The 26702-nt window shown below is 45.0% G+C and overlaps 1 protein-coding gene across 2 annotated transcripts in view; it reads right to left on the reverse strand.

The window, feature by feature from the left end:
* The window catches only part of GLUD1 (glutamate dehydrogenase 1), a 35022-nt gene continuing 8320 nt past the window's right edge, over nt 1-26702 (reverse strand). Inside the window, exons 2-14 of one of the 2 annotated variants that reach the window (XM_083364236.1) lie at nt 22596-22676; nt 21554-21609; nt 18976-19039; nt 16957-17051; nt 11188-11367; nt 10100-10237; nt 8989-9126; nt 8774-8854; nt 5945-6068; nt 4923-5014; nt 2954-3016; nt 1164-1405; nt 1-1122 (exon numbers count right to left, since the gene is read on the reverse strand). In XM_083364236.1, coding sequence (XP_083220362.1) covers nt 1286-1405; nt 2954-3016; nt 4923-5014; nt 5945-6068; nt 8774-8854; nt 8989-9126; nt 10100-10237; nt 11188-11367; nt 16957-17051; nt 18976-19039; nt 21554-21609; nt 22596-22676 — 1232 coding nt within the window. In that variant the 3' untranslated portion in view covers nt 1-1122; nt 1164-1285. Of the gene's footprint in view, nt 1406-2953; nt 3017-4922; nt 5015-5944; nt 6069-8773; nt 8855-8988; nt 9127-10099; nt 10238-11187; nt 11368-16956; nt 17052-18975; nt 19040-21553; nt 21610-22595; nt 22677-26702 lie in introns of both variants that reach the window. The other variant, XM_083364237.1, reaches the window with a different exon arrangement.

Here is a 26702-nt window from a genome sequence, read left to right on the forward strand (position 1 = left end):
TGTTTCAAAATGTCAACTTTTAATAATTGCTTTCGTTGCCATGTTATGTTATGAATTATAAAGGAGCTAGAAAAAAAAAGAACGAATTTCCAGGAGAGGCTAGGGTGTAACTTAAAAACATCCTAACTGATTAGACAAATAAATCTTGACACTTTATAGAATTCATCTGGACACAAGACCATGTCAAGACCTTCAAGTCAGCTACGGGAACAATCCAATCCTGATCCAAGGCCCCCTCTAACCAATTCCCCCCCCCCCCAACATCAGCATTTCCAGACAAATGGAGCAAAAACTACGTCAGTGTGCCTGCCCATCTTCTTGGTGCCAATAATTTCTACGTTTTAATTGTTCAACGGGCCAACGCTAATGCTAAAAGCACTTCGTAAACTAAGAGCCAAGAAGAATAAAAACTTACAAAAATTCTTCAGACCCTCCCAAGGTTATGCTCAAGTACGTGTTATCCTTTTTTTCTAAAAAAAATACACAAGCTAAGTGGATATGTAGTGACAAGATTAAACAAGAAGCCATTCTCCCAGGGTATCTGTACATCAACGATGCTCGTTCAGCTTATAAAAAGAATCAATTCCTGGAGCTCGCTCTCTTTTGCGTACAACCGGACAGTGCTTCAATCAAGGTGAGGCTAAGTACATGATTTAGAGGCAGGCCTGTAGCAGGAGGAAAGATTTAAAAAAAATAATAAACAATAAGGAAGAAGAAACACAACCCTTGCTTAAAGGGAATAAGGCTTCTGGCTCCTGTTAGCTGTAAAAATGGAAAATCTAGGTTACTTCTTGAAGGTCACCCAGTCTTCAGAACCGATCCAAAAGAACTTTTTACTGAAAAGTGCCTAAACTACAAGTGTAGCATTGCCTGAAGCCAAAGTGCTTGAACAGTTTTAATATTTGCTTCAGCGTTATACGTTGTCAGAAGCGATGCTAAGTTGCTTAGCGTGGCAAAGCCACGCTTCCGTGCAAGGACAGAAAGGGAACACAAGGTGTAACTTCTCAAGATGAAACCTACAAAACATCTTAGGGCGGTGGAGATGAGCTGGTTATCTTTAGTCGTCTCTCGACTCGGAAGCCTAAATCCATGGATTTCCCTCCGCCCTCCCCAGTATTATATATATATATATATATATATAAGACTAGCTTGAACGGAAGCTAATTGAGAATCATATCCTCTACAGCTAAGTGAGAAAGGGATTTCTGTGTAAACTTCTTGTAAGCTTTTTTTTTTTCCAACAGGACTGAGAACACGGCGTGTCAGGCTGAGACCGAGAGGCCGTTTATGTGAAGGTCAGGCCAGCTTCGTTGTACACTTTGAAGACCTTCTCGATCGCGTTGACGTAGGCAGCTGTTCTCAGGTCCAGACCGAGATTGTACTTCATGGCGGTGCGCATGATTTGCTGTGGGACATTTAAAAAATGGCAGAGTTAGGACCTTTGCCACGCTTTTCCAAATCCTCGTGGGAAACCGCTGAACAGTTCTGCCTTCGTGTTTTATTTTCTGGGAAGGCTTGGGGTGACCTAAAGGTAAAGGTAAAGGTTCCCCCGCACATGCGTGCTAGTCATTTCCGACTCTAGGGGCCGGTGCTCATCTCCGTTTCAAAGCCGAAGAGCCAGCGCTTTGTCCGAGGACGTCTCCGTGGTCATGTGGCCGGCATGACTAGACGCCAAAGGCGCACGGAACGCTGTTACCTTCCCACCGGAGTGGTCCCTATTTTTCTACTTGCATTTTTACGTGCTTTCGAACTGCTAGTTTGGCAGAAGCTGGGACGAGTAACAGGTGCTCGCTCTGCTACGCGGCACTTGGGATTCGAACTGCCAAACTGCCGACCTTCTGATCGACAAGCTCAGCGTCCTAACCCACTGAGCCACCGCGTCCCTCTGGGGTGACCTGCAAACCTGTAAATCAAACCTGGAGGAACGAGGCTCGTGGGAATAGTACTGGATTTTCCAACTGCTATTAGCTCTAGCTAAAGCAAACCAGGTTCAGAGAATAGAAGCTATTACTGAGGAATATTTAGAGCAGAGGTTCCCCAACCTTTGAGGCACCGGGGACCGGTTCCGTGGAGAGAGGTTTTTCCAGGGGCCGGAGGGTGCGTGGTTTTGTGTGTTGCCTGCATCCTGGGGATGGGGCTTTCCTTGCTTGTGCCGACCGGTTGCTAGTTTGCCGACCGGTCCAGAGACCAGGGGTTGGGGACCCCTGATTTAGAGGGTTACCCATTAGGCTTTTGTTAAGAGATCTATCCATTTTTTCATTTTAAAAAAATGGGGGAATTCAAAACTCAGCTAGTTGTGAAACTGCGCAAAAATAAGGGACACGGTTAAGGATAATTTCCAGTGGCCAAATTCCAGCACTGGAGGTTTTTAAGAAGAGATTGGACAAGCGGTCTGTCTGAAATGGTACAGCTAGTCCTCGACGTAAAAGAGCTCGTTTAGTGACTGTTCAAAGTTACAACGGCACTGAAATAAGTGAGTCATAACAGTTTTTCCACACTTTCAACAGAAATGTCGGGCTCAATTGTGGTTGCAACTCCAGGAGTACAGGATCTCCTGCTTGAGCAGGAGGGTTGGACTAGAAGACCTCCAAGGTCCCTTTCCAACTCTGTTACTCTGCTCGCCACAAGAGAGCAACGGAGAGAAACCTCCGCTTCCTCGGATTAAGCCGACACGCTTGACGGCACAATTGCACACAGGCTTATATTAAGCTTTGTCTTTTCAATAAAGGTCTTCGCGGGCTGTTGCCTCAACTCCCCTCCAACAATTGTGGCCCTAGATAATTCTGCCTTCTCATCTCCAAAGAGAGGAAGCTGGATTGCTAAGGGCGACATTAATCATCAATGCTACCCCTCTGCTTCTCACGGCTAATTTTTCCGCCATGAGGCAAACAAAATAAAGCAAAAGCAAAAAATAAAAAAAATAAATCCATGGCATTTAATGTTTAATACCTACCCGCGCGGATCGCTCCATGGTGTAGGCCAAGCCCGAATGCACGATGTCTTTCTCTGAGGCGCCCTGTGGGGAAATGAACAGCCATCAAAAGCCCAGTCTATAAAGTCAACCAGCTTGGCTTGAGTCGGTCAAATCCCCCTCTATAATGTCATTTCTAGGTACCGCCTTTTAGTGGAAATTAGTGAACTGAAAGTTACTTGAACATCGGGTCAAAAACAGGGTCGGTAGAGGTTTATACCTGCCGAACTAAAAAAAATAAAAAATCATATGCAACGTACATATTGCATTTCCCCGAAAATAAGACCCGGTCTTGTTTTTTGGTGTCAACGCTGCTAACATCGGATGTTTTTGCTTTGACAACAGTTAACAGATGCTGTTCTTTTCCAGCCTACGACCGGCCCTGTTTGAATGTCAGGGACAACCCCTTTTTATAATCAACAGGCTGGAAAAAAAAACCCAACCAAATTCATTTACAAAGAGTTCAAACAAAAGTTAAACGAAAAGTTCAAACAAGATTTAAACCAAAAGGTTAAACAAGAGTTAAACAAGAGTAACAGACCAGGACTCTAGCAGAAGATCTTCAAACGGTTGCCTTCAGCAACCAGCACCTCCCACACATTCCCCTTTTATCAGCAGTGCCAAGGTGTGGCTTCTCACTGCCTTCTCCCGAGTTGCCTCATTGCTTTCCTCTGTTCTGCTCTGCTAGATTGCCTCCTGCTCCTAGCGTCCCTGAACAGAGCCAGCTGTGGATCGTCTTCTTCCAATCCCTCATGCTCACACAGCTGAGTCTGAGGAGGAACAAGACGGGAGGGGCCAGGCTGAGAGTTCTGAAGTGCAACAGAACCTTCCTCTGACACCGAAGGCTCTCCAAACCCCTCCTCCTCCTCCTCTTCAGAATCATCAGACTCAGCTGCCAAAACCACAGGCTGACGCTGAATCACAACAGATGCAACCATTTTCTTCTTATGTTTTACTTTTAGAGTTAGACGATGCTGGCGTGGGGGGGGGGGAGTATTGTGCATGAGAGTTTAGCTAGACATAACAATACTGAACCTAGTGTGGGAACCAAGGTTATTGAAATGAGAGAGGATAAAGATTTGGCGGGCTGGAGAAATGGAGGGAGAGCCCGCATTTCAAACTAAATGGAGTATAGGATTTATGACTTATCAACTGGAGGAGGGAATTGTGCTTTGATACTATGGGCGCAGAGGAAGTGAATCCAGTTTTTGGCTTCGACCGTGTTAGTGCCGATGCTATGCTTCTCGAATAAAGATTCTTTAAGGTAAACAATGCCTCGAAGTTCTTTGAAGAGTTCCATCTGTCGGAACCATGACATTTGGGTTTTTGGCCTCCAAAAGAGATACCGGGTTTTATTTCCGAGAGGTATCTTTTCCACTCACCTCCGACATGCAACAGCCCTGCCCGGATGGCCCACTTCCTTCTGCGGCTGAAAGAGCAGCTTTGTCCTGCGGTTGCATTCTGGCCTGCAATTTTGCAGTCCAGGCCTTTCCAGAAGGCCTATGAGGCCTTCAAGCCACAGCTCGGTTCTCGGCTGCAGTGGCCTTCTGGAAAGGCCTGGCCGCAATGGTAAGTGGGTGTAGGGCGTATGGGGCAGCTCCACCCCACCAATCCCCGTCCTAGCTTGATTTTTAGACCTGCACCTTGCCCAAAAACTAGGGCGTTTTTGGGATAGGGCCTGTATTAGGCCCACCCACCCACCTCAAAATCAAGCTAGGGCTTATTTTCAGCGTAGGCCTTACTTTCGGGGAAATGCGGTATTGCGTACCAGTCCATTTATTCTTGGCATTATAAATACGAGCCAAGCCGAAACGTCAGCCTTCAGCAGAGTTAAAAGTGCGGCGTTTTAGCTTATTTCTTCAGATTTCTCTGTGGGTTTTGTTGCTGCACGGCGCAGAGTTTGCTTAGACGTACTTCTTAACGAAATTAAACTTCTGCAAGAGCTACTTACAGATATTCTATCCTGGAATTCTGCAGTAGGCACAACCGGAATACTTCCCCCGTGTTTCCCAAACTTCCTTTCCAAGCTCTCCTGAACAGACACTAAAGGAAGGAAAACAGCCGGTTAAATCTCCTGGCCAAGGGAACTAACTGGGTGATCAAAAGACAGTTCTTCTCGGAGTTGAAAAAACTTCCTTCTCTAATGTGCTGCCAAGGTAGATCTATGTGGGACGTGGTGGCTCAGTGGGTTAGGACGCTGAGCTTGTCGATCAGAAGGTCGGCAGTTTGGCGGGTCGAACCCCGAGTGCCGCGCAACAGAGTGAGCGCCTGTTACTCGTCCCAGCTTCTGCCAAACTAGCAGTTCGAAAGCATGTAAAAATTAAAGTAGAAAAATGGGGACCACTCCGGTGGGAAGGTAACAGCGTTCCGTGCGCCTTTGGCGTCTAGTCATGCCGGCCACATGAACACGGAGACGTCCTTGGACAAGCACTGGCTCTTCGGCTTTGAAACGGAGATGAGCACCGGCCCCTAGAGTCGGAAACGACTAGCATGCATGTGCGGGGGAACCATTACCTTTTTTAAGCATGTTAAATTTAAATTCATTGACAAAGAGTTAAAGGGAGACTAGTACAGGTATTTCAATCTACTTAGCTCTCATCAGCTAGCCATATCCTTCTGAAATGTGAACCCGGGGCCACTTGCCTCTTAGGCAGCTGTGCTAACCTCTTATTAACCTCTAGGAATCGCAGAAGGGTATGGCTAGCTTGTGAGAGCTAAGTAGTATGTGCGGGGGAACCTTTACCTTTACCTTTACAGTAGATCTACTTCCTCTTACAATTTCCTCTTATGCCATTAATCTGCCCCAAACTTTCAAGCAATGCAATGCCAAAAATCCACCACTATAATTTCCAGCCCAAAACCAGTGAAAGCCATCTGGCGCGGTACACCTCTGAAAGCGATCAAGCAGCTCAGACATGCCCACCCAGTGGGCCAAGGCTGGTATATAACGAGGGAAGAACCCATTCTACGTACTTAGTAGATGGTAATTTGAGTCCCTTTCGTACTTGAAGGTCAAGCGGCCGTAGCTGACGTGGTTCAGGTTCTTCAACCATTCAAAATAAGACACAGTCACACCGCCAGCGTTTAAATAAAGGTCCTGTGGAGAGAGAGAGAATAAGGGAGGAAATGAACAATCAGTAGACCGGTTTAAGGTTAAGAACGATCTAGATCAGGGGTGTCAAACTCGCAACGTTAACGCGGCGCAACATACCGCGACTTTTTCCCGTTGCCGGCAATGGGGTGGGCCCCGTTTCGGCACGACGCAGCATTTTGACACCCCTTGATCTAGACCGAACGGGCGGGTTAAGATTTAATTTGCTTTGACCGTCAGCAATTCAGTCTTTTGTAAAGTGCCTCAGCTCGAAATAAGCCTATATACTCATTTGCACTGCCTGGGCTCCTGACTTTCTGCACTTAGACGGTCATCGACTTAAAAAGTGAACTGACAAACTACGACTGTCAAAAACACTTATTAACAGGCACATCAAAGGAAGAGCAAAGAATTCAAAAGAATAAAGAGTTCACGGTTGATAGAACCCCGGGCGTTGTCTCTATGACCGTGTCTGATGTTTATTTTTACGACTCTTTCGTTGTGTGTGCCTGTCTGTCTCTTTGTTGCGAGATGGGCAGCCGCGTATATTAGATAAAGGAGTACGTAAATAAAACTCAAGGCGTTGAAGAAAAATAAGGAGGTATCTCTCTGCTAAGAGTAGCAGAAAGGAATACGTAAGTGCCTTCGCATCCTGTTCAGCAGCCCAGGAACTAGTTTAATGGTTGTAGGGCAGGGGTAGGCAACCTCGGCTCTTTTATGACTCATGGACTTCAACTCCCAGAATTCCTGAGCCAGCATGGCTGGCTCAGGAATTCTGGGAGTTGAAGTCCATGAGTCATAAAAGAGCCGAGGTTGCCTACCCCTGTTCTAGGGAATCCATTTCTACTTCCACCCAATTGGCTGTATTCTTTGAGCCACCATTTAGGATACAGTCCCCAACAAGGAGGATGTCTCTCAGAAAAGAGTTTACTTGACTTTGGTCAATAGCTTGAAGTCTCCTCAGGTTGAAGACCTTCCCATCCACAAGGTTAGTCAACTAACCCCAAAAGCTTCTTGAAAACGTGGGGTGGAATTGTCAGAAATCAAGATGAAGGTTCCGTCCCATCCACTACCAGACTAGCTGAGGAATTTGGGAGGGGGGGAGTCAATCAAAGAGATCGTGAAGATCCAAAGGTCCTGCCTCTGCTGATAGAGCTCGATGGGGGCTGAGGATGCCTGAGGGAGATTCATTCCTGCTTCCAAACTAAGTCACGGCAAGGAGGAAGAGTGGGGTGTGTGTTCAACACAACTTCCTTCCTTATGGACCAAGATCAAGGACTTGCTAGGCCCGCAGGGGTCTCCAACCTTGGCAACTTTACGAATTGTGGACTTCAGCTCCCGGAACTGAATGGGTGGCTGAGGAATTCTCGGAGTTGAAGTTCACAAATCATACAAAAGCTGCCGAGGTGAGAGACCCCAATACCAGGCTATGACTGAGGATGAGGCAAAAAACCAGTTTTTATCTTCTACATTGATTTTTTTTTGTGTGCGTGTCCAACACAGCCAAAGGCAGGCAGCCTTCATAGCTTCATTTGCTACTAAAAATATACATTCCTGAAAACAGATTAAGATCCATTCTGTTTATTTAAGAAAAACCCTGCAGAATAGCTCTTTTTTAAAAAAATAAAATAAAATAAAATAAAATCAGAAGCTATCTCCATCGACTGCAGCCAAGAAATTAAAAGACGCTTGCTCCTGAGGAGGAAAGCCATGGGAAACCTAGACAGCACACTAAAAAGCAGAGACATCACCCTGCCAACAAAAGTGCGTATAGTCAAGGCCAGGGCTTTTCAACCTTTTCACCTATTGTACCACTTTTAGGATATGGCAACATCCGAGTACCACCAGTCGCCTAGCAAGGTGTCAAAAACTGGGGATGCTGCAACATTCCAGCTGATCGATGCTTCTTTTGGGCTCAGCAGAAGCGCCAGGATCAGCGCCAAGCTCCAACAGGAGCCTGGCGCTGATCCTGGTGCTTCCACCAAGCTCTGACAGCCCTGAAGAAGCACTGATCCTGGCACTTCCGCTGAGCCCTGACAGCCCTGCAGCTCCAGCCATCTCTTGCTCAGGCTTGTGCGGTGCTGCCACCGGTTCAGCTCATTCCCCTCCCCCATTACCACTATTCTAGGATGGTCGCGTACCACCTGCCAGGTGCCAATGTACCACGGGTGATACCCGTACCACTGGTTGAAAAGCCCTGGTCAAGGCTATGGTCTTCCCAGTTGCAATGTATGGCTGTGCAAGTTGGACCATAAGAAAGGCTGAGCGCCAAAGAATTGAAGCCTTTGAATTATGGTGCTGGAGGAGACTCCTGCGAGTCCCTTGGATTGCAAGGCATTCGAACCGGTGAGTCCTAGAGGAGGTCAACCCTGAGTGCTCTTTAGAAGGCCAGATCCTGAAGCTAAAACTCAAATACTTTGGCCACCTAATGAGAAGGAAGGACTCGCTGGAGAAGAGCCTCATGCTGGGAAAGATTGAGGGCAAGAGAAGAAGGGGACGACAAAGAATGAGGTGGCTGGATGGAGTCACTGAAGCAGTAGGCCTGAGCCTAAATGGACTTCAGAAGATGGTAGAGGACAGGAAGGCCTGGAGGAGCGTTGTCCATGGGGTTGCAATGGGTCAGACATGACTCTGCAATTAACAACATCTCTATCGATCACCTTAACATTGTTTTTCATGCCCAGATTAACAACTATCAAAAAGAACCTTACTGGAATAACCATGATGTTCCGTTCCAAGAATATCTTATCCGCTTCAGGGGTGGTGGGCCCGTTAGCACCTTCAGCAATGATCTGGAAAGAACAGAAGAGCACCACCATTAAGCCTAGGGGATCTCTTCAATTGAGGCGGCAAAAAAAGGGACCTGGCACTGGACGGTCTCAGCTAGAGCAGCCAGCCTCGAACCCACGCTGCCCGTCCATCTTACCTTTGCTCTGACTTTGTGCGCGTTGGCTTTTGTCAACTGCTTTTCACTGGCCGCTGGGATGAGGATGTCACAGTCGGTTTCGAGAATATGGCAGTCGAGAGTCTGGGCTTTCGGATAGGTGAGAATGGATCCGTGTTGCTGTTGGGAGACAACGACGGAGATTACCACGCTTTAGTGGCTTAACAGAACAGAATGACAGAGTTGGAAAGGGACCTTGGAAGTCTTCTAATCCAGAGGTCCCCAAACTATGGGCCGCGGCCCATACCGGACCATGTGAGTGCTGGCCAGTACACATGGGTGTGTGCATGTGCTCAACCCCCGCATCTTGCACCAGCGTTAGCCTCGCCACGAGCCTCATGCCGGCACTAGCAGCCCCATTTGCACACACATGCTCGTGGCCTCATTCGCATGCAGCCAGGTGCAGCCACATTTGCGTCTGGGTGCATGTGCGCATAAATGTGCCTGCCCCCCCTTTCCCACCGGGCCGCCAAGCTGGAAAGGTTGGAGACCCCTGTTGTAACCTGACCTTCTGCTCAAGCAGGTTAATCGTTCGCACTGGCAGAAAATTTCTCCTTAGTTCTAGCTTGGATCTCTCCTTGGATTAGTTTCCATGTGTTGCTTCTTGTCCTGCCTTCAGGGGCTCCTCTGTGGTGGCTCCTCAAATACTGGAAGACTGCTATCGTGTCACCCCTAGTTCTTTTCTTCATTAGACTACACATACTCAAAGATACTCCTGGACTAAGGTCCTATATTTCAACCCCCCCCCACAAAAACTTGTGTGTGTGTGTGTACATACACGCACACACATATATACACACATACACACATACACATATATGTAAATTATTCAAATTGCTAATAAAGAATTTAGGGAGGCTGATATGACCATTTCGAACTTCTTATGTTCTCATCAGTCAGTCATACCCTTTTTATCTGAGATTCGAACCTGGGCTGATTATATATTAGGCAGTTGATTTAACTTCCTGAGCCACAGGTTCTTTCTCTATTTATTAGCTAGCCATAAAGGCTTCTAATACAACCAACAGTGTGACTGCTAAGCTTCACAGCCAATGAAACAGGACAGCTAACCACGGTAAACTGTTTTGCCCACCAGCTTATAATCTTCCAACTCCTTTGGGTCGAGTCCATCGGGATTCCAAATAGCACCATCTTTCTCTCCAATAGCTACACATTTTGCTCCGTAGCGATGAAGATATCTCATAGAATGCAAGCCAACGTTGCCAAATCCCTATTTTAAAAGAAGGGAAAATAAAGTTTTTTATTTAGTCTTGCTTGAACCTCTTAATTTTTCTAGGAGCAGCTTCACGCAGTCCATCAACTTTCTAAAGAACTCAGGTGGCGCGGTGGTCAGAAGGCAGAATTGCAGGCTGATTCTCCGCCCGCTGCCAGTTCGATTCTCACTAGTTCAAGGCTGACTCAGCCTTCCATCTTTCCGAGGTCAGTAAAACGAGGAACCAGATTGTTGGGAGCAACACGCCGACTCTGTAAACCGCTTAGAGAGGGCTGTAAAAGGATGGTGAAACGATATAGAGGTGCTATTGCTATTGCAAGAAAAGCTTTAGAATCAAAACCACCCTATTCATGGCCATTCATGGGTAGACAGCCGGTACAGTGGCCGCAAAAATGCCACTCACGTGTTACTTGTAATAATCATTTGGCTGAAATTTACTATGTGTTTAATGTGAGAGAAATGTTCTTCCAACATTCTGTTTATTCAGAAATCAAACCTCAACTCTTAATGACAAGGATATGCGGGACTGCTGTACATCCTTGCCATTTTCTTGGCTTGATATGCGAGTAGTTTATCAGTCACACACACACACACACCCCAAAATGTACTTTTCCTCTTGTGACTTCCTAGCCTGGGGCACAGTCCTAAACCGCTTGATCATAAATTAATTCCTGAATATGTGCATTCATAGAATTTCTGCAGAGAACCACACAGAACAGTATTCTTCCAGTTTTGAGGAAGACACGTCTAACACCTGATTTAAAAGTTTGTGCGGCTCACGCGTATGAACTGCTGAACTTCCTTGCCTGAAGAATTAAGGATATCACTATCTTATCTCAAGGCTTTCCTTCCTTCCTTCCTTCCTTCCTTCCTTCCTTCCTTCCTTCCTTCCTTCCTTCCTTCCTTCCCTCCCTCCCTCCCCCATGTGACTCTTGCGAATCCACTACCTGGATAGCGAACGTCTTATCTCCAAATCCTGGAGTCATCCCCAAGAGGCTCATGTACGACGCTTCGTTGATGAAGTTCTCGATCCCATGAAAGACGCCACGACCGGTGGCCGAGATGCGGCCGTGGATCCCACCCTGGCTGATGGGTTTCCCTGTCACACAGGCGTGTGCATTGATGTCCTGCAAGAGAAGAGGAAGGACGTTCAGGCGAAAAGCAATGGGCAGACGTTCTCAAGACGTTTACTGTCAGGTCCGCCAGGCTCAGCTTGGCGCCTCGCAGGCATCCTGCCGTCAAAGGCTAGAAGGGGGAGGAAGGGCAGAGGGGCCATAAAGCTGGGGGTGGGCCTGATGGGAAAAAGGGAGGGGGGGAAATGACAGCTGATAAAAAAAAAACCCAGAGAAGCTCAGAGTCAGCTCGCACCAGTATCCAAGACCAGGCGCCCTGAGAAAGAACGTGGATTATCCAAAACACCTCAGTGTTCTCAAAACACAGTTCAGATTGGCTGAAGATGGGACTGGTCACAAGGGAAGGACTAGAATGAGGGGATACCTTTGTGTGTCTTTTGAGCATGGGAAGCCCAGAGCTCGCCTGACTTTACAGCAGCCAACATCCTTTAGTAAGAAAGACTTTCACTCCAACCCAATGGAGTCGAGGGTCATTCTTTCTTAAAGGATCAGATTGGAGACATCTGACATCTACTCTGACATCTACTCTGCCACGTGTTAACGCCTCCTCTGTCAACTTTTACCTTTACTGGGCTCCGATATCCAAGAACGGCCATATTCACACATCACAGCCTCCTCCGTGAGGAGTAATTTTCTACACTGCGTTATCTGACTTTTAGGACGAAGCTGAAAGATGGAAACGTCCTCCGGGTTTTGCTGGCGTGATTCTTCAGAACGGTGGGCGCTGCTTCACTTTGCCCTCGCTGGAGCCAGCTTCAAACGTAGCTGGGTTATATTTCTACTTTTTTGTACATGTTGGCATTCTTCAAAGAACAATGCACTGCAAATCATGAAGAAACCCAAAGCCACGACCAGAAACGGGGGAAAAAAATTGGGGTCTGCGTAACTGTGTATCTCATGATCCAACTTTTGCACGCCAAGTCACAAATACCAAACCAAACATTCTGGTTTCGGAGTTGTGGGGTTCGCACTTTGAGCGCTGTGCGTTTCTCCATCCTGGCTGACGCGGCAAGATGGAGACAATCCATTTGCAATTTTACCAGTGCTCTCTGAATTTCTGAAAGGGACTGAAATTCAGGAATCTTATCATATAAACATCCAGCTGCAAGCTTCTCTTTTTATTTATTTTTTCCCCTCCTCAGTAACGGATCGCAGCAGGAGTGTTAGAAAGAAAATAGAAACATCTCTGCTCCAGAGCACAAAGGCACAAATTGCTTCTTAATGAGAAACAGTAAAGTTGCTCAAATTCCTTCTCAAGATGGCCTGCGAGAAAGTCCTTGAGAATTGTGCTTAGAAACAACTTCTTTCACGTTTTTTGACAGCTGCCCAAAAGACTTGACGCAGAACGTCACAAATTTAGCTCATACTGTATTTGCTTTCCTTTTTCCCCCCTCTTTTGTTTACATTTGATGGGAATTCTTTCAAAATACAAATGTTCTTCCCTCTTGGCTTGTCTCGAGGTTTAATATATCTGACTCACCGCTTCCAGTTATTATTTTCTTTGGCCGATGAGTCAAGACTCATACGAAATGAAGCTCTTGCGTTTCATTTGTTATAAAGTGTATAATGCTGTTGTTGTCATAGTTCCCACATTATGCACCGTTAAAACTCTGCGGGCATATTCTGCTCAACCGTGTTCAGCTTTGCAATTTGAAGCTTAGTCAACAGAGGAGAGATGGCAGGGCCTAATCCATGGGTCTTCAAACTTGGCCCTTTTATGACTCATGGACTTCAACTCCCAGAATTTCTCAGCCAGGCATGCTGGCTGAGGAATTCTGGGAGTTGAAGTCCATGAGTCATAAAAGGGCCGAGTTTGAAGACCCCTGCCCTAACCAATGGGAAAGAGAGGCTGAAATTGTATCTATACACGGTCTAGAAGCCTCTGTGCCCCGTTCGGGCTCTGGCATAGTACATCTGGATGGTAAACATTGCATCTACAATTCATCACTTTCTGCACCAATCTTAAATTTTATTTAGGGGCTCAATTCTTCTCCCCTTGTCTAGATAAGGGAGATTATCAAGCACCTTGGAACAGCAACGAAACAACAAAACTGTTCATCTAATCTTAAACTGAAACGCTTTCGGCCAGAATCCCAAAAGTGCTTTTTTTTTCAAAAGGCAAAAGTGGATGTTCTTCGTTTTTCAGAATTCAGTCAGGACTGAAGAAGCTTCTCGGATAAGAAGTGAAAAGTCTTCAAAGGAAAAACAAGGACAATCCACCTGCCTTTTGAAAAAGCCCGTGGTCTGGATGACTGAGGATCTCCGTAGACGTTCGATCAGAACATCCTATAAAACACACATATTTTGGTTAATCAACTCTGGTCTATTAGCAGCTTTTTGAGCTTCACAAAAATCTTTGATGAAGCCAATCACAAGGTAGGTGAGATTTGTTTATTTGAATAAGCATTGCATCGTACGCAGGCGATCCCTACAAGGAAATGCCACTGGCTTTTAAATTCATGAACTGCACCAGTCAGCAATAGATCAATTCCTTTAGGCAACGAGCTATCGGTTACGATATAAAATGAGGATTTTCCAGTGAATTCTCTATTGCGCTAGACCCAAGACCAAGAACATGTCTATTTTTAGCAATTTGCTGGAAACAAGAGAAGAACGCCAGTGAATCAAGGCAGGAAAAACCTCTCTTAATAAATCTGGCCAAAAAAGGGAAAAGTTACTTAGAGCTGCAGCTTTATTGACTAGAATACTAAAGAGCAAAATTATTTTCCCCTTTTCTCTCCTCTCCACAATGTGTGTGTGTGTGGGAAAACAAAGGTCTGAAGAATTTACATGCGGAGCATCTGTCACTTGGTTGAATAGTCTTGCAATCTGGAGTGATTTTTTTTTTTTTGGCCAAACTTTTTAAGCAGTATCCATCTCAAATAAAATGTGAGAGAAGTCCATGGAGAGTCAGTCAAGAGGCTGTTCAGAAAACTTGTTTCCATGGTCGCCCTGAATAAGCAAAATGTTAACTCAGATGAACCGAAGTGGAATAATTCAAATGCTTGCTCATGCATGAATAATTAATTTTTTTTTTTTTTTGAAAGGAAGGACATTCTTTTTGTGGCCCAGAAAAAACCCGAGTCTCCAATTTTTCTCCCCTGCCTTCTAATTGAGGACGATTAGGTACAAAACTGAATTCAAAAGAAAAGCTCTCTGGCACCGACCGCATTTCCCAAAAGATTATTTTCCCCAGTCGATTGATGCAGCTGTCAAAATCAGAGAGCAGAGCTTTCAATTATTATTAAATATTGTCGATTGTTTTTTTTAGAATCGGGCCTGGTCTCGTTTTAGGGCTATTACGGCATGGATGCAATTCATGTCGAGAGATGAACTGTTTCCATAGTTTTATGCCAGTTTGTTAACACTTTACAGTGCGCACCAACAATGCAAAAACAACCACCTCAACATGTGAACGCCAGTTATGTTGCAATGAACTAAATACAGATTACTAGCACAGGTTAATCAAAGTCTTAACATTATTTAACCTCGAGTGGCAACAAAGGCCAAAGCTTGGGCCATCGAACCTTGCCAACGTGCCAAGATCTCCTCCTCCTCCATGTGCATCTTGATTCATTTATGGCTCCAATACACAGAGAACTAGCAGGCAAAGGAAGAGAAGCCAGCGGGGCCTTTGAATGTGACTCGATAGATTGTATTAACTCTATGAGGTAGAGGTTAACCTCTATGTGGTTGAGGAGCACTGTGGTGTAGGGAGAAAAAGGATGTGAAAAAGAAAAGAGGTTTGTCCTACGTGATGGCTGCTTATAAAACAAAATAGATCTTAACTGATCTGCAAGCTTCCAGGAGCAGATCAGAATCAAAATCGAGCTGGACGGGACCTTGGAGGTCTTCCAGCGCTCTGCTCCAGCAGGAGATCCTAACACCATTTCAGACAAGTGGCTGTCCAGTCTCTTCTTAAAAACTTTCGGTGGTGAAGCAACCACATCTGGAGGCAAGCTGTTCCACTGGTTAATTGTCCTCACTGTTAGGAAGATTCTCCTTAATTCCAGGTTGCTTCTCTCCTTATTTTCCATCCCTTGTTTCTTATCCTGCCTTCTGGTGCTTTGGAAAACAAATTAACACCCTCTTCTTTGCGCCAGCCTCTCAAACACTGGAATACGGCTATCACGTCACCCCTATTTCTTCTTTTCTTTAGACTACCCAAAACCCAATTCCTGCAACCGTTATTCGTTATGTTTTCGTCTCCGGGCCCTTGAATCATCTCAGTTGCTCTTCTCTGCACTTTTTTTTCCACCAAAGTCTCAGCATCTTTTTTGTAATGTGTGGCAGAGAAGCTCTCCTATCCCATGTTAGGTGACTCCCACTCAAATCACCTAGCACATCACTAGGGGGGGACAACAGAGGCACAGATGCCACCACCTGTCACGTTGGAGGAAAAGCTTTGCGTGGAATTGAGAATTAAAACTAGCTGGACTCATCATTCTGCAGACAGAAAGTTGAAGCTGAAGGACAACCCCTACATTGCAATTCTATTTGGGGAATTTGATTTATGAAAGAGTTCATCCTGGTTCCTGATGATGTTACCTAGTTTGGGTACTGAGACGTCCGCAGGAAAACCAAGTTCGGAGAGCACCAAGGACCCTTCGTGTTTCAAGCAGGAAAGCGTTTCAGAGATATACGTTTTTCTAATTAAAACTATTGGAGGACAGACTCTTATTCAACAGTGATGCTTGCAGACCTATAGATCTTATGTTGGCCTTACACTGTTTTTCCAAAGAACTGCAAATCTGCTCCAGGTCTATGTTAGGTGTCATGGTTCCGATAAATGAGACAGTTCAAGCAAAATGCAAGCATTGTTTATCTAGGTAAAGGTAAAGGTTCCCCCGCACATGTGTGCTAGTCGTTTCCGACTCTAGGGACCGGTGCTCATCTCCGTTTCAAAACTGAAGAGCCAGCGCTTGTCCGAGGTCATCTCCATGGTCATGTGGCCAGCATGACTAGAAGCCAAAGGCGCACGGAACGCTGTTACCTTCCCACCGTAGTGGTCCCTATTTTTCTACTTGCATTTTTACGTGCTTTCAAACGGCTAGGTTGGCAGAAGCTGGGACGAGTAACAGGCACTGTTACATGGCACTTGGGATTCGACCCGCCAAGCTGCCGACCTCCTGATCGACAAGCTCAGCGTCCCAACCCACTGAGCCACCGCGTCCCTCTATTGTTTATCTAAAAAGTCTTAATAATGAAACGAAACATCGGCACTCGTGGAGGGATGCCAGAATCTGAAATCTCCTTCCCCCAAAACCCATCGTAACACACACACAATCCCCGCCCTTATCTACATGTCATAAATCACATTATCCAATTAGTTTTACATTATGAGGTTTCCCTTCCCATTCTGTACGCGGGCTTTTCTAATCTTCTCAAAATAGCCGTTAGAAAATTCCCTCCCTTCAAGATTCAAAGCGAAGCAGTTTAAACAAAAGACTGTCTCTTATATTGTCAGTGCAAAAAAAACATGTCAGTGTTTGCAGCACTGACATCAGGTTGCACGCAACTTGAAGAACATGTCGTAAGGCCACTGTGCCATAAGCGAAGCTTGCGCTTCGGTTCAGAACTTACATAGTGTCCTATGGTATTAGCGTAGGTGTCTGCAATCCACGACATCTCCCGCTCACCGGTGCTCATGTCAGGCGCGGGCACATCCACACCAGGCCCTGTTTGGCGCAATCAGGAACAAAGAGGGGAACGCACCATTAAACACAGACCATTCCGTGCATGGAAACCAGAAGACTCAGCTGTGGTATTGCTTATGGTTAGGTTAAGGTTACGCTGCAAAGCCATGAATACAAGTAACATTGTCCTTATTAATGGATGCAACGATTGTGGTCTAAATGGAGGGAAACGTCCCCATTCAATTAGAAGACAAAAAGTAGAAGACTATCCCTACTTCTAGAAAAAAAGTAATCTGTACCTTAAAGTTTTGTTGTTGTTTTTTAAAGATAGTGGGAAGGTGGAACATACTGACTTGTACCCCAAGCTACCAAAGGATGCTTATAAATTGTACGTTTTTCTTCTTTCTCAAGCCGTTTGTTCTGCTCTATCGCATCTTGTCAAGGAATGGCCCCTGGCTTCCAGAAAGGGCTCAGGGTCCACGGAATAGTTGCGGGTGGAAAGAAGGGAAGGGAAATTTGTTCCTATGATTTGGATGCTGGAGAGATTATTAAAGAGCAAACGGCATGCTTACAGCAAAAAAGAGAACAGGATAAAACCAGGCACTTCTCCAACCCAGCCCAGAGCTCGGTTATGAAGTGAACAAATTAGACAAATTGCTCTTTTGATTTGACAGCTTAATGAGCCAAGCAAAGAGCTGATTTCTTTAATATGATTCTGTAGGTATGCTTGATGTGGAGTGCTGAGGACAGAGGTGTGACAATTCATCAACTTGGAAGAATTTTGTTCCCAGATAAATGAATTTTCCAACATCCCTGGAGCCAAATGCACAGAGCATGCAAGCCAAGGCTTTTGCTGTAACCTGATTAATTAAAATAAGGAAACAAAAACACTCTTGTCTTTCAGTACCACATATGCAGTACTGCGTTCAAGTTACCAGTGCTCTTCTTAGAAAATTAGCAACTACATGGTCTCCTTTAATCCACACAATATGCACAAGAATGAAGAGACCCCTATCTGATGATTTAAAAGCCCTGATATGCAAACCTGGCTGGCAAAACAAGAAAGCTAGAATTAAGTTGAAAAAATTTCTAATTTTATTAGAAAAACTGTTTTATTAGAGAGGATCCTAAACTGTCCGTTAGTGGGCTAAAGGGAGATTCTGAAATAAAAGGAAATTTGAGTACTAGATTTAAAATAGTCAGAAAGTAGCAAAAAAAACCCACAGGGGATTAATTGGTTGAATATTGAAGATTTAGATTAACAAGGGAAATTTAAATTAATAGGCTTGAATGATTGATTAGCCCAGTGTATATAGATGATGCATCTGAGCTAATAAGATACTCTATTTATTAAGGCGGTGATCTATTAGGATGGGAAGTAGAAAATATTTATGGAATAGAATAAGAAGATATTTTAAGTTTTAATAGGTGTATTTTAGATATTTAAAATTTCTATGAAATGAGATGCAAGGAAATTTGGGTTACCTGGAAGTTAAATACTATGGATATTAAAGGTTAAATTGGAATACTGTAACTAAAAATCAAAGTTGGTAAAATTTTGTAACAGGACATCGATTGTCTACTGAGATCTATTATGTATAAGCAAAAAGAAAAAAAGTATTTATTAATGAGATACTGAAATTTTTTACTGCATTTTGATATAATTAGAAATTTATTAGCATAAATATGAAACAGCAAATGTCAACGGAAACCGAGAAGAAATATTTGATGGCGTAAAATGAGATACTCGCTAATGATTGTATTACTGACCTACTGTTTAAGCCAATTACCACATTGCCTTCCAAAATGTTATTCTTAACCCTATAAAATCTAATAAAATGTTTAAAAAAATAAAAGTTACCAGTGCTATTTTGGGGGCAGGGTGGGTGGGTGAAGGCACAGTTGGAGAGTACTGCTGAATGATCCCTCTCGCCCAAATCAATACAGATATTCCAGTATTACATACCAATAAAGCCTTTCTTTGCAAGTTCTATGGTAAACCGTCTTGTGATTTTTTCCAGTTCATTGTCCTACAGCAAGAAAGGAGAGAGTTAATATCCAGGAGGGGGGCAAGCAAGCAATGCCTAAGGTCAACGCTCATGATTTTAACAAAGGGTTAGCCAATAGTTCCTAGGCCAGGGATAGGCAACCTTGGCTCTTTTATGACTCGTGGACTTCAACTCCCAGAATTCCTGAGCCAGCTTGGCTCAGCTTGGAAACCTCTCCCTTTCCCCTCAGCATGGCTGGCTCAGGAATTCTGGGAGTTGAAGTCCACGAGTCATGAAGGGGCCTAGGCCTAGGCCAGGGGTAGGCAACCTTGGCTATTTTATGACTGGTGGACTTCAAGTGGAACCGCTTACCAGCTGAACTCCGGATGGCCCCCGACCTTCGCTCCTTCCGGCGTGATCTAAAAGCTTATCTATTCGAACAAGCCGGCCTGGCCTGATGGATTTGGGTTTTAAAATTTATTTAACTAATGTATTCTTATTTTATTGCCCTATACACCGCCCTGAGTCCTTCAGGAGAAGGGCGGTATATAAATCAAATAAATAAATAAATAAACTCCCAGAATTCCTGAGTCAGCGTGGGGGAACTAAGGCCCCTTCATGACTCCTGAACTTCAACTCCCAGAATTCCTGAGCCAACATGGCTCAGCTTGGAAACCTCCCCCTTTCCCCTCAGCATGGCTGGCTCAGGAATTCTGGGAGTTGAAGTCCACGAGTCACAAAAGAGCCAAGGTTGCCTACCCCTGGCCTAGGCCGCTTTATGACTGGTGGACTTCAACTCCCAGAATTCCTGAGCCAGCATGGCTCAGCTTGGAAACCTCTCCCTTTCCCCTCAGCATGGCAGGCTCAGGAATTCTGGGAGTTGAAGTCCACGAGTCACAAAAGAGCCAAGGTTGCCTACCCCTGCCATAGGCTATCTGCTAATCCAGGCCTAGCCACCCTGCAATAAAAAGTGAGGTACCAGCCCAACCCATTGTTTTGGACTTGATGTGCACTTGGAAAGTAACTGCTGCTATTGATCCTTCCCGACCTCTGAACTCAAAAATGCCAGCATGAGGGAAGGGAGCTTATTCTACAACGGGACAGCTGTGAGGTCAGGGAAAAATTACGGGATCGCGGGGAAAATGTGTTTATTGCGCTGTAAAATTTCCTCCCTCTTCCAAGTAAAGAAAGAAAAGGAGAGAGTTCGATTCTCACTTGGCTCAAGGCTGACACAGCCATTCATCCTTCTGAGGTCAGTAAAATGAGGACCCAGATTGTTGGGGGCGACGTGCCGGCTCTGTAAACCCCTTACGAGAGAGGGTTGTAAAGCACGGTGAAGCGGTTTATAAGTCTGCTATTGCTAATCGGTCACTGCGGTCACATTAAGCATTTTTAATGCTTCCAGGACAGGAAGGCCTGGAGGAACGTTGTCCATAGGGTCGCGATGGGTCGGACTCGACTTCGCAGCTCACAACAACAGCTGTTTTTAAGATTTGTGACCTTGCTCTAGATCTCCACGGTCTCATTGTTAACGACTTTTAATGGAGCCAACTGTCACTTTAGGATTGCTAGAAACACACCATAAATAAAACGAAGCATTACAATATTCTAATGCAATGATTCTGAACCACCCTTTTTATCTTGAAGCCTTCCGATTGGAATAAATCCTTTTTATTTCATTCCTCTAAGTGTTTGTCACTGCACAGCACATACCTCCAAAACATAGGTTGGCTTGCGAAGCGGTTTCTAGTTTACATTCTAACCTGTGTAGAATGAGAGCGTGCGAGGCAAACTGCTCTTTTATTGGCATATTGGCCAAAACATGCAACATTGGATCAATATTGCATGCTTCCTTATATACAGGTAACTCTTGACTTACAACAGTTCATTTAAGTGACTGTCCGAAGTTACAACGGCTCTCAAAAAGAATGACTTGTGGTCATTCTTCACACTTATGACCGTTGCAACATTCCCCGTGATCAAAATCCAGCTTTTTGGCAACCGACTCATATTTTGTGACGGTTGCGGCGTCCCGGGGCCATTTGATCCCTTTGTGCGGCCTTCTGACAAGCGAAGTCAATGAGGAAGCCAGATTCGCTTAACAACAACGTGTGACTGACTTAACAACTGCAGTGATTCACTAAACAACCGTGGCAAATAAAAGTCATAAAATGGGGCGAAACTCGCTTAACAAATGTGTCCCTTAGCAGCAGAAATTTGGGGGTGTCAATTAAGGTTGTAAGTCAAGGACTACCTGTAGGGACATGGGCACAATTTGGCCGCTAACCAAGTCATTCTTTTTGTTTCAGAAAAAAGGGTGACAGCCTCAATTGACCAAAATAAGGGCAGGCAGCACTCGTAGGCTGAACTGGCAACTTTTCCTGTGATTCAAATGTTTATTGCTAGGTATGCATGTATACAATTAATCTCCCCACACCAAGAAAATACAGAATTCATTGCATTATCCTAACTGGTCTATGTCAGGAAAACAGCGCTTGAGATATCTAAGCCTAAACATGCCGATTAAAAGCATATTTTTCTGGAATTTGAACTTACTGTATATAGCCTAGGATTGATCTTAACACCAGCCTTTGCACCACCAAATGGCACATCTGAAAACAAATGTTCACGCTTAAGTTTAAAAAAAACAAAACAAAGGACAAGAATGTAAAGATGGTAAAGATTTAACTTATCACTAGCTCGGGTGCCTGTCTGCTTTTTCCACTTCAGGAATTAGTCACAGAGATATCAACAGAAAATGGGGGGGGGGGAATGAAAAAACAACCACCACCACAACCCACAGACAATGATTTGTTTTAAAATAATTCAGCATGCTCTTCAACATAATGAAAAGAGATTCACAACTGATTTTTTTTTACAAGAATTGTTTACGTATGAAAAAGAGCATATTTCTTTTTATATATTGCAACTTTTAATTAGGTCCGCAAACCTCTACAAAGGTTTGATGGTAGTCGAGGGACTTTTTCGGATTCAGGCCTTTTTAAGACCAGTGGCACCGCTCTGCTCGGAGATATGCTGACTATTTCTTGTTTCGCTAAGTTGGATCAGCCAGGACAGGAGTTTTAAAAAGCTAGCGTTAACCTCAGATTTAATCAACTTTTTCTCTGTTTCGTAAACGGAAAAAAAGGAGCTGCACACGCTGAGCCTGGATGAAGACTGGAAATGTTATTTCTGAAAAGCTGCTCTAAAAAGTGGCAGAGCAGACAGCTCTACTCCAGCGATATCCTCAGTGGCGGGATTCAAATAGGTGAACAACCGGTTCTGTGTGTGTAGATGACGCTTGCGGAAGTCCATTCCGGGCCTGGGCAACAAAAAATTAGCTACTGGTTCTGCCGAAGTGGTGCGAACCAGCTGAATCCCACCCACTGGATATCCTTCATTTTCAGGCACGCCAAGGAAACAGAAAAATTAAAAACTCCAAGGAAAGCATAGACCTTGCAAGTGCAGCCCACCCACCCAAAATTACTAGCTATTACATGGGAATAATCCCACACAGCTCATAAAACATCTGACAAAATTAAAGGCCCTGGCTTTAGAGGGACGTGTGGGTCCCAGGCGTTCATTTGGAATTACTTACCAACTACTGCACACTTGTATGTCATAAGAGAAGCTAAAGCTTTTACTTCATCCACACTCACTTCCGTGCTGTAACGAATACCTGTTTAAAAAGAAAAAAATGAATGTTAATGGCCGAGGCATGTGTCACCTGCTAGTAAGAAACAAGCCGCAAGCACTAAAATAGTTTTGGGAGGGATAGTAAGGGCTATAGGCCACATGATCAGGAAGATTTTAACGTGTTTGAGCAACATGGTGGAACTAAGGTAACATACGACATACGACCGACAATCTGTGCTGGCCTGGCGAGTTTCTAGTTGTTTTGGAACTGTTGGTGAGACCGTTAAAAGTCGTTGGCGCTGTTTGAATTTGTTCGACCAGCAGCAAGATCTGACTGCTGGCCCAGTGATGGATTGTATTGCAAATCAGGGCTGTTTCCAGAGGAGGCAGAGGAGGAGAGGACCTGGAGCTTATGGAGCGAAGGAACTGGATGAGGCTGTCGGCAGGCCCAGAGCAAGAGAGAGAGGCTTTTGGAGGAGTTGGTGGCTGCGGCAGCAGCGTGCTCCAGGGGCGAAAAGAAGCAAGGCCTCTTTAAGGAAAGGGTGGAAGAGTCAGCATCAGAAAAAGGAAAGAAGTCGAGGTTGTCAGAATACAAGCTAACTTGAGGGCTAATCCACATGGAGCCCCATTTCCATCTGTCCTGTTTGCCATCGTTCACTCCCTAGAGACTAAAATGGACAATGTGAAATTTGAGCGGGCCCCGAACAAGGAGTATATATCGGAGGTGGTGACCCTTTAAGAGCTGTATGCAACGAAATTTCATTTTGATGTATGCCGATTGGTGTACATTCAAAGTGACAATAAAGTTATCATCATCATCATCATAAAAGGAAGACAACTATTAAAAAAGCCATTTATTGGGGGAGGCAAAAGACAATGCAATCTATTTTGCCCAATCTTTTGGCGATCGGAAAAAGCAACGCCGTTCCATCAGCTCTCGTCGTCGTTCCGCCACACAAACCCACAAATGTGAGTTATTTTGTTCCAAGGGTTGAATGTAATCATCTTCACATCTGGTTTTAAACAGGAATCCAGCCCAACTGCAGGCTCTCGTCCCAACTTCGTTGCCGTGATTCTGTAAATACTTTTTATTAACCTAGTATTATTCACCAGGGCTCATTTTGAAACACTGTATGTGCCGCTTTTGGGTCTGGAAAAGCCGACTGTGAGAAAGCCAACGCTAACAAGACAGCTATTATGCCACATTCAAAGTAGCAGGCAGAAGATTGACCGAATAATATACACAACGGAATTTAAGGAGGCTATCAACTGAATGAAGACATCAAAAAAAATCAATTTCAATGAAAAAAAGCTGTGAAATGAAATATAAACAAAGCTTCACATCCCGAACCCGAATAGAGAAGAAAAAAATAAGGAAACAACCGAACTAGAAATAAGGAGAAATTTCCTGGTGATGAGAAGGGTCAATCAGTGGAATAGCTTGCCTCCAGAAGTTGGTGTGGAGATTTGTAAGATGAGATTGGACAGCCATTTGTTTGGAATGGTATAGGGCAGGGGGGTACGCAACCTTGGCTTTTACGACTCGTGGACTTCAACTCCCAGAATTCCTGAGCCAGCCACGCTGAGGGGAAAGGGAGAGGTTTCCAAGCTGAGCCACGCTGGCTGAGGAATTCTGGGAGTTGAAGTCCACGAGTCATAAAAGAGCCAAGGTTGCCTGCCCCTGGTCTAGGCCTAAGCTGCTTTATAACTTGTGGACTTCAACTCCCAGAATTCCTGAGCCAGCCACGCTGAGGGGAAAGGGAGAGGTTTTCAAGCTGAGCCATGCCAGCTCAGGAATTCTGGGAGTTGAAGTCCACGAGTCATAAAAGAGCCAAGGTTGCCTACCCCTGGCCTAGGCCTAGGCCGCTTTATGACTGGTGGACTTCAACTCCCAGAATTCCTGAGCCACCATGGCTCAGCTTGGAAACCTCTCCCGTTCCCCTCAGCATGGCAGGCTCATGAATTCTGGGAGTTGCAAGTCCACGAGTCACAAAAGAGCCAAGGTTGCCTACCCCTGGCCTAGGCCGCTTTATGACTGGTGGACTTCAACTCCCAGAATTCCTGAGCCACCATGGCTCAGCTTGGAAACCTCTCCCTTTCCCCTCAGCATGGCAGGCTCAGGAATTCTGGGAGTTGAAGTCCACCAGTCATAAAAGAGCCAAGGTGGCCTACCCCTGGTATAGGGTCTCCTGCTTGAGCTAGACTTAGGAGGCCTCCAACGTCCCTTTGAACTCTTGTTATTCTATATTCGTAAATGGTATTAGTGCTTGTTCAGCAAGACCTACAACTCCGCATGACTCATAATCAGTCGTGGCTCCTACTGACTGATTTAAAACACATGCCAAGTGAAAAAGTCCACAATAGCTTGGATTCAGCTGCTAAAATATGAAAAGGCAAAGTTTTTCCCCCGTCCGGTCACGTCCGCCTCGAGGGGATGGTGTTCATCTCCGTTTCTTAGCCAAAGGAGCCAGCGTCGTCCGAAGACATTTCCGTGGTTATGTGGCCAGCATGATTCTACACTGAGCACAATGGAACCCATCACCTTCCCGCCAAAGCGATACCTATTGATCTACTCGCATTTTGCATGTTTTGAACTGCTGGGCGGGCAGGAGCTGGGGCAAGTAATAGGAGCTCACCCCCATCGTGTGGTGCTCGGGTCTCAAACCCAGGCTGTCAACCTCAGCATCTTTAACCACTGAGCCACTGTGCCCCCTTTTGCTAAACTACAAAACGGCATGCTAATACGGACGTTGGATTTCTCTGGCATAAGCCATCTAAAAAAAGGTAAAGGTAAAGGTTCCCCCGCACATGTGTGCTAGTCGTTTCCGACTCTAGGGGCCGGTGCTCATCTCTGTTTCAAAGCCGAAGAGCCAGCGCTTGTCCGAGGACGTCTCCGTGGTCATGTGGCCGGCATGACTAGACGCCAAAGGCGCACAGAACGCTGTTACCTTCCCACCGGAGTGGTCCCTATTTTTCTACTTGCATTTTTACGTGCTTTCGAACTGCTAGGTTGGCAGAAGCTGGGACGAGTAACAGACGCTCACTCTGTTACGCGGCACTCGGGATTTGACCCGCCAAATCTACCAACTCTTATTCTGTGAAATCTAGTCAATAGAGTATTTACTTTTGGGGGGGGGAGGAGGAAAGAGACGAATTACTTTTTAATGCCTGCAATGTACAACTTTCATTTTGCAAAGTCTGCCGTACAGGAAGGAAGCTGTCACTTCCTCATTTCAGCTGCCTGGAAGCACATTAATGTCTGCTTCCTGCTCTCTTATTTAGTGTTACCTAACCCTCCCCAATTAAGGAATGAACAAGTTCACAGTCGCTCTCATTGCGCTCTTATTTTAATAATTAAAAACTTACCAAGCTGGCGTTTGCCACAAGGCATTTAAACACGGCATCGCAAATGCTATCAACCCGCTTAAAAGCAACTCTTGACAACATAATGAAAGTCTCCCGTTAACTAAAAAGAAAGAGAAAATGAATGTACTCCATTTGTTAGGAACCAGGAATTATAAAATTTAAGGCTCTTAAGAAATTGTTCCTGAATGTAATGGAGACTTTGATTATGCACGAGAAGAAGGAAAAAAAAGACATGTTAAGAGAATATATTATCGCAATGGTAGAGCACTTGTATCTAGGAATAAAATAGGAACAACTTTGAAAGCAATAAAAACAACTGGGCCTATACTTGTGCCCATGCATCTCTTATTCTGTTTTTAATCTGGAAAACCTGTTTCAGGATCACTCAAGCCGATGTTACCTATTACAATTGCAAAAAGAAACATCTGCAAGTAAACAACCAAGCTTGTAGAGTACAAAGAACTTCACAGTTTAACCCTGAGCTATATTAGTGTTTCATTTCAGAGGCTAAGGTATTTATTGCAATTGGACTGGTCTCCAGAAGTTGTGGATGCTTCATTATTAGAGGTTTTGAACGGCCATTGGTCTGAAATGGAATAGGGCTTCCCCGCTTCAGCGTGGGGGGGGGTTGGACTAGAAGACCTCCAAGGTCCCTCCCATCTCTTGTTATTCTGTTCTGTTCTTTTGTGCCTTTTATTTCAAG

Source organism: Vipera ursinii (assembly GCF_947247035.1).
Source record: "Vipera ursinii genome assembly, chromosome: 5".
Classification (NCBI taxonomy): Eukaryota; Metazoa; Chordata; class Lepidosauria; order Squamata; family Viperidae; genus Vipera; species Vipera ursinii.